The sequence below is a fragment of the Pleurodeles waltl genome, chromosome 3_1 (genome assembly GCF_031143425.1).
Source record: "Pleurodeles waltl isolate 20211129_DDA chromosome 3_1, aPleWal1.hap1.20221129, whole genome shotgun sequence".
Lineage (NCBI taxonomy): Eukaryota > Metazoa > Chordata > Amphibia > Caudata > Salamandridae > Pleurodeles > Pleurodeles waltl.
In genome coordinates, this window is record NC_090440.1 from 178,600,911 (window position 1) to 178,608,796 (window position 7,886).

Below are 7,886 nucleotides of genomic sequence, written 5' to 3' on the forward strand. Positions count from 1 at the left end.
CTCCTAACATCTGTAAATTCCTTCCTTAAGCTTGGTATCTGGCTGAGGGGTCCAGAAGGTGGGCGTTTGTTGATCTGACATTTCCTCCTGTCCTGCTCTCCTTTGAGACTGTATGGTATATTACCCCTCCCCCTGTTCTGGCATTCCTGTGTAACCCCAGAGCTGCCCTTCACCAGATAGGCTCTCTGCTGGACAACCACTTACCCCTAATCAAGCGGCTCTGCTAATCCTGTTAGCACTGACCAATCAGAGGGAACCTTCAGAAGGTTGGTTTTTGGCTTCCAGAAAGAAAAGTGTTATAACCTATTTTCTGTACAAGTTTTGATAAATTCATCAATGTTAAATTGCTGGATTTATCAAAAAAAAATCTTTTAAGTCCTTGAATGACTTTTCCACATTTTTCCTTACTATATTTACAATAAAATACAATATTGCAATGAGAGCCTATGAAGCCCGGTATCTACAATGGGGAAAATGAAATGATCAGTTTTTGTCTCACCATGGTTTATAAAACATATTTTATAAGTGCCCTGCCTATAGTTACATGGCTCCCACCCTTTGGACCCCTAGGGGAGACCCTGAGGGCTCCTTATGTGTGAAAATAAGGTACTTCATCACATTTGAAAAGCCCATAGCACTAAAGATGAATTGGGACACCATGTCCATTTAAATGCAGTCTCCAGAGTCAGGCTACATTTAAAAAATTACAGAAAAACTTCAGCAGGGCCCACATGTAAAGGGCAGCAATTCTTTTGGGCCTCTCCTTCCATACCCTATTATATACTAGGGTCTTATAGATAGTTGGCACCTTCTTGTCATATTATTTACTAAGGACTTATAGGGGCTGTCATGCAAATGGTATGAATTTAACTTTTAAACACAGGCTGTAACGCAGGCCTGCATTTAAAAGGACAGAAAGCATACAGCAGTGCACAAATGCAAGTGCAGAAATTCTGCTGGGCATCTAATTTCCATGCCCTAATATATACTACCTTGCCCTTCTAAATGCTAGGGACTTACAGGGTCTGTCAGGCCCATTGGAAGGGTACCCTAATACCTAGTGTACTGTACTACACGTGTGTGTTTTAACATAGCACTGGCCTTGGTCTGGCTAAGAGAGCCGAGGGCACAGTCAGAGTCAGATACCATCAGCACCAGGCAGCAACAAAAATGGGGGTAAACAGGGCAAAAAGATGACTTTGCAACACAGTACATGCGCTGTCACTTGCAAGACATTTTGTTTACTTAGAGGGCTTAGAGTCCACCTATTATTTACCATTAGTTGGCTTCATCGTCACTCTCATTTCCTTCCTTCTCTTTGGTCATAAAATGCCAGCCTCACTTCCTCTTTGTGTGTTTGGCTCTACCCTGGAGCATGGCCGAAGTACTGCTTCCCTTGCCCAGTGCCCTTCCGCTGCTTGTTGCTTTCAATTATATTTATTTTCCCTTGCACTCCCTTCCTCCCCCGTATTGTTCCATTCCCTGCCCCCCACCTTCCTCCTGCGTTATTGTACATGCTGTCTACCTCTGCCCCGGTGTTACTTGCCCTGTGCACCTCCCACCCTCTTTGTTGCTTTGCCCCACCTGTCCGCAGGGAAAAAAGTGGCCAACAGTCACCAGTGAGTGTCAAGATGCTAGAAAGATGCAAACGGCACTGCGCTCAGTGCTCTGTATGCCGTTTTTAGTGTTGTTTTCATGCGGGGCAAAAACAACAAACTTCAGCTCAGACATAAGATGTTTTTTTTGTTTTTTTTTATGAAGACAGAGAATAATCCAATACTAAGAAAATGGATCAGCACTGGCCATGTCATAATGCTTTTTTTTAACTTTCAGACATGCTGCACAGCAACGGTGCTACTGTATAACATGGGTAAAAGAAATTGACAAAGCTATAGCTCTCCCACAGGCAAGACGTATTGCCTTTGGCAAAGCTTATGTTTTCCCTGCAGTGGTATCTATCCACCTGGCCCTTCAACCGAACCCAACAATACAGGCATGCGTCTGCCCACTCAGTTAAAGTACAAATACACACACACTCATCTCTCTATTCAACAAACTACTCCTCCACCCACACTTCTTCATTCATCCATCTATACACCCATTCCCAGGCATTGATCCACCCATTTGTACCCATTCTTAAATTCACCGAATGACACTGATGCATTCATTCATCTACTCATTGCTTCCTATGAATACTTTCTAACCACACAACTATGCACACATCCAAGCATCAACCAACAGCTGTGTAATTATCTTTCCGTACACCCACACCTGTCTATCTATATAGTCATGCAGGTTTGCAACTATTCATCTTTGTTACCACTCATTTATAACTATTGATCCATCCACACATGCAATCAGGAATGCATGCAATTGTATGTGGCTGTATGTCGGTGACTCTGGGTGTGCTTTCATTTGTGTTATTTGTGTGTGCCTTGCTGCCCGTGTATGGGTGTTTTTCTTCATAGACGTTTTAAAAGCCATACCGATTAGCGTTACCAGTTCCTTTTAGGACCTGCCTGGCCACGATTCCGGTGAGCGTTCCCTGTAAAACGAAAGTTTCGATTGCATTCTTTTAAAGTATTTATTGTACGTGGCACCGGGGAGAGCGGCAGATGCGTGGAGGAAGAGCGCCTCCTAGCAATGATGCCAGGCACGACATAGGCTCACGCCTACCCAGGGTGCGGTTGTTTCCTATGCATCACTTAGTTTATAATCGCTGTTTATCTTTCACGGATGAGTTGCCAACGTGTCATCCTTCCCAGAGCGACTGAGCGTCTTGCGTTGTGCATTTCTTCTTCTTAAAGGATGAAAGGAGACATCGCAGACGCCCGCGAGAAGGAAATAAGACATCCGTCCATGCTATAGGTGCTGACTCAAGCACTGCTACTGCTTGAGGCTAAGTGAAAGGGTGTGGATGTGGTTCAATTCCAGTAATCCCTCTAGCCAAGACAGGTGGGGGATCCCTGGGTTAGCAAAGACGCTAGGGGTCCACTAAGCAAGCAAGAAAAACTGGGCCTTCACACCCAGGTTATAGCCGGAAACACACCCATAACCAAGGGTCAGAGAGCCCCTAAGACCTCTGGGACCGGTACCACAGCACCTGCTGCACTATTTATAGCTTTACTCTGGTGGGGGTGCCGGTGTACCACTTCTACTACCTTCCCACCCGGCGCTCCTTTCTACTCTCTCCTTCCTACTTAGGTCCTCTCGCTGATCTTTGTTAGCAGTGTCACCGCGCGCCTCCTGATGTGGTGGTTTTGGAATAGGGAAGCTGTGCGTCACATCACCCCACCCACCGGGCCTCTCGGTAGCATGGCGCGTACTGTCGCTGTCCCGTTGCTTGCGCGAGTGAAGGATGCTACGCCGAGGGCAGCAAGCCGGATTTCATGGGGCAGGGCCGCCTTGGAAGGGGGCATGGCGGATCCCAGAGTTGTGCAGGACAGGATACGCCTCTGCCAGAAGACTGGAAGATCCTGTTGGTATAGGGCAGAGCGGGAGGGGCCGATGACCAAGTGTACTTCTTTCGTAACTCGCTTGTGCGTTATCGCAGAGGGGCGCGGATTTAACAAGCTATGGAGAAAGAGATGGGAGGTGATAGCTGCCCCGCCCTGCGTACCTGGCTGTGGGGCGGTGCAGTGAGTTACAGTCTTTGCCGGCGACTGCGAAACCCCAGTTACACCTGCCACACGAGGGGGGCAGACAGGGCCAGTCCAGATCCCCAACCTGCTTTCTGTACTGCGTCTATACAGAGCCCCGGTCTCCATCTCGTGTGTGCCATCAGAGTACCAGTCTGCCTCCTGCCTGGCACGACCCGGTTTCCAACTGGCACCTTGTGAGTGTCTCCAGAATATCAGCTCAACTTCTAGTTGGTGCCACCAGGGTTCAAGACTGGCATACAGTGTGCGGCCCCCAGCGCCGGCCTCCATCCCAGGTGTACCTCGGCAATCACAGGCTACATTCAGCACCAGTGTACATCCATACTGTGCCCCCAGAGTCCTGCCGACAGCCCGCCTGTGCCCTCCGAGCGCCAGCCTGCCTAACAACGGTTCCACCAGGTGTTCTGCCTGTATCCTGTGTGTCTCTACAGAGAGACAGTCGGCATCTGCCCTGAAGTACCGTCCTGCATCCGACGGGTGCCTCGACATCTCTAGCCTGCCTCCTACGCGGCGCCACCAGGACTCTTGGCTGCTTAATCTGTGGTGCTGCCAGGGCAACAACTTTCACTGAACTTCAGCACTCCGACGTCACTAATAATCCATGACAGGAGAACTAGAAGGTGCCACTCGCTTCGCCTAGTGCGGTCTCCAGGCACCACTCATATTATATCACTCGTTATTTTGATTTTGGAGCTTGACTCCTGTTTTGTTCCCTTTTCACCCCTGAAATGTATTTTTTTCGGAGGAAGGGGGTTAAACTGCAGCAGATTCTGGGTCTGTTGGTTTTGATAGCATGTGCCACTATTCTTCTGAAGGTGTACACCTTCAGGGACTGCCAGCTGTCTGACCTGCGCACTGATTCATGGGGTCCCGAAAGCGTCATGTGTAAGGACCGCCTTTACCCACACCTGCTCATATCCCCCTCAGAGGGCACCAACTGCTCTCGCATCATCAGAGGCGACAAAAAGGCTCTGGATGAGGCTGCCATTCAGAGGCTTGAGATGGGTAGGAAGTATCAGCCCATCACAGAGAGCAACTACCTGAATCAGACGCAGGACTGCAACCACTACCGAGCGAGCAGGCGCTTTTTGCCTGTTGCACTGAGCCGCGCAGAGGAGGACTTCCCCATTGCCTACTCTATGGTCATCCATGACAACATTGAGATGTTCGAGCGGCTGCTGAGATCCCTCTATGCCCCACAGAACATATACTGTGTGCACGTGGACGCCAAGGCCCCCGAGCTCTTCCTGAAGGCGGTACAGGCCATCGTTTCATGCTTTGACAATGTGTTTGTGGCATCCAAGCTCGAGAAGGTGGTCTACGCCTCCTGGTCCAGGGTCCAGGCAGACCTCAACTGCATGGAAGACCTGCTAAAGAGCCCAGTGCCGTGGAAGTACCTGCTCAACACATGCGGCACCGACTTCCCTCTTAAGACCAATGCTGAGATGGTACGTGCCCTGCGGGTACTGAATGGTCACAGCAGCATGGAGTCTGAGCGGACACCAGAGCACAAGAAGAAACGGTGGCAGCTGCGCCATGAGTTGAAAGACTCCAACATTGTCAATATGCAAACCGAAAAGTCTCCTCCACCTATAAACAGCCCTATGTTCTCTGGTAACGCTTACTTTGTGGTGTCAAGAGATTTTGTGAAGGCGGTGTTTGAGGAGCCTGTTGTGAAGGAGCTGGTGGAGTGGGAGAAGGATACTTACAGCCCTGATGAGCACCTCTGGGCCACCCTGCACCGAATGCCTGAAATGCCCGGGTCCAGGCCCTACAATGAAAAGTACGAACTATCTGATATGAATGCTCTGGCACGGCTGGTGAAATGGCACTACATGGAAGGGGATGTCCGCAAGGGTGCACCCTATCCACCCTGCACCGGCACCCACCGGCGTTCCGTCTGCGTCTATGGTGCTGGAGACTTGAGTTGGATGCTCCAGCAGCATCACCTCATGGCCAACAAGTTTGACCCCTTAGTGGACAACACAGCAATCCAATGCCTTGAAGAATATCTCAGGCACAAGACACTCTATGGAGAGGAGCTATGACGATGACCTTTTGATAGTGCTAGATAGACAAAAGAGTAGAATGGGAAAAGTGTGACATTTGAAGAGTGAGAAGTAGATGTGGCATGCAAGACATTTGAGTGTGATAAGAGGGGAAGATAGCCAAAGGAGCGAGAGGTGACTAAGGAAAGGAAACAAAAAGAATATTAGGAAAGTGTAGCAGAGGACCACACAAGGAACTGGACGGAGAATTGATCAGAGGACGTGGGAACGTGTCGAGAACAGCATAGAAGCGCATGTAGGTAATTGAGGGTGAGGATATGAGTGGCAGGAAAGGGGTAAGAGTGTAATATTGGGAACAGTATGGGATCTGATATTATTCTTACATTTTGTTCATAAATAGTCTCGGGTTTAAACTTTTTTTGCTGTGACCAAAAAGGCGCACGTTGGAAGTTCTGTGTGTAAAAATGTAATTGACTTGTGCATGGCAAAAATTGAGGTAAAGGCAAAGGATCGGGGTTGTGAAAAGATGGTTGGGATGGAAAGAGTAGAGACAAATAAGTCAGATATATTTTCTTTAACAAGTAGCAAATTGGAATAATGTTGCACACACAGTGAGTGATGTTTGTATATGTTTACAACACTGAAACTTAAACTCCTGCAATTTCCAAGCCCGACCTTCCCAATACTGCCAAGTACGGGTTTATCCCAAACTCAGTTGCACGAATTTTGCATAAAATATTATGAAAACTGACAAGTCAGAATGTTCAACAAAAAATAAAAGTATGAGGGGTGAAATGATACAGAAATGAAAACATAGCTGTATTTCACCATATTGTTTTCACGACCTCAGGCTATTTTCTAAATGCTGCACACATTTTTCCTTTTTCTGTCCCCTCTGACCTCCTATAAAAAGTTTATAATTTATGATGCCACACATATGAGTGTTTTTGAAATTTTGTTTTTTCTTTAGTCGTTTAGATGAAATAATTTGCAATGCAAATAAAGTGATAGCTGCGTTATATTTATCTTTTCACAAAACCTACCTCATGTCAAACACGACATCATAATGTGAACTAAAAAGAATCAATAATTTATTTAGAGGTACACACTTTGTAATTCCTGCAGATGCACCCATAAGAACCGAAGTGAGCGATGAATATCTGCCGACTGTAGAATGTCCTCAGGAATCTGTCGACACTCCTCAGCCTCGTAGCATCATAAGAATGAAAAATATGTTTTCATTTAGGTTTACTGCAGTGGTTAATTTGTAAATAAAAACGTGCTGTGCCTAGAGCTCTCCTCTGAAACGCGCGGCTGCTGCATTTAAATGTGCGAGCACAGAATAATGAGGCAGCGTAATCCTAAAGGCATCTCGGGCCTCTGGAACCCATTTACAACCACTCTCTGCCTCTTCTTGTAGCTTTCTGCTTTCTACCATTGAGACGCTTTTCTGCTTTTTTTTTTCTCTGTCTTTCCCGTATGTGCCTTTTGCTCTCAGTATTTGCCTGATGCAGAAAAATAAATGCCAGCCCTCAAAAATAAGTGCAGGTGCTCCCCACCCGCAACCACCAGCCCAAATTAAGCACTGGTTTACTGATGTTTGTTCAAAGTAGATGCGCTCAACAGACATCTAATGCATGTTGATAAAGTCACAGTTTTGTGGTATTATTATTATTATTTGTTTTTAAACTGAACATAAATTATTAAAAACATGTAGTTGTAAATACACAATTTTGAGCAGTGTCAACTACTTTTTCTCGTGAATAAATCGGCTGTAGTACATTTCTTTTATGTCCAGGAGTCAATATCCAAGTTTAATGTATAAGGAAGTTCTTGGTGTACAGTCTTGTATCCCTGCCCTGAGGGGATGTATCTGGTATCCTGGTTTTTGATGTTCGCCTTAGCTTCACCATCATCTAGTGTGGGTGCAGAGGCTACACCCTGTCCAGTACCATGAGTGAAGTCCTGGACCTTTCCTGTGACCTGGAGGGACATATCATGTGTGCTCTTTTATACAAACTGTGGACTATTGTCCCAGTTGTGAGGAAAGTACATAAAGTGGCGGTAAGGACCTGTAAAGAAACTGTGCACTATTAAGGGTACTAGGGGTAAAGCTGCCCTAGAGCTATTTTTTGCTTATTGTGCTCAAGGAGTGGAGTTGCTCGCCCTAGTCCTCAAAGGACTGCTGTGCAACCTGAGCTGGTGTCTGCCTGACAAC

The 7,886-nt window shown here is 46.9% G+C and overlaps 1 protein-coding gene across 1 annotated transcript; it reads left to right on the forward strand.

Annotated features, from left to right (window-relative positions):
- The first annotated feature begins 3,357 nt into the window (after nt 1-3,357).
- On the forward strand, nt 3,358-7,399 carry LOC138283899 (beta-1,3-galactosyl-O-glycosyl-glycoprotein beta-1,6-N-acetylglucosaminyltransferase 3-like). Its single transcript, XM_069222105.1, has one exon. The coding sequence runs from the start codon at nt 4,388-4,390 to the stop codon at nt 5,705-5,707; it is 1,320 nt and encodes a 439-aa protein (XP_069078206.1). The 5' UTR covers nt 3,358-4,387; the 3' UTR covers nt 5,708-7,399.
- Nucleotides 7,400-7,886: the final 487 nt, after the last annotated feature.

Coding starts and splice junctions, on each gene's coding strand:
- LOC138283899 (XM_069222105.1), top strand. CDS start 4,388: ATGTATTTTTTTCGGAGGAAGGGGGTTAAACTGCAGCAGATTCTGGGT.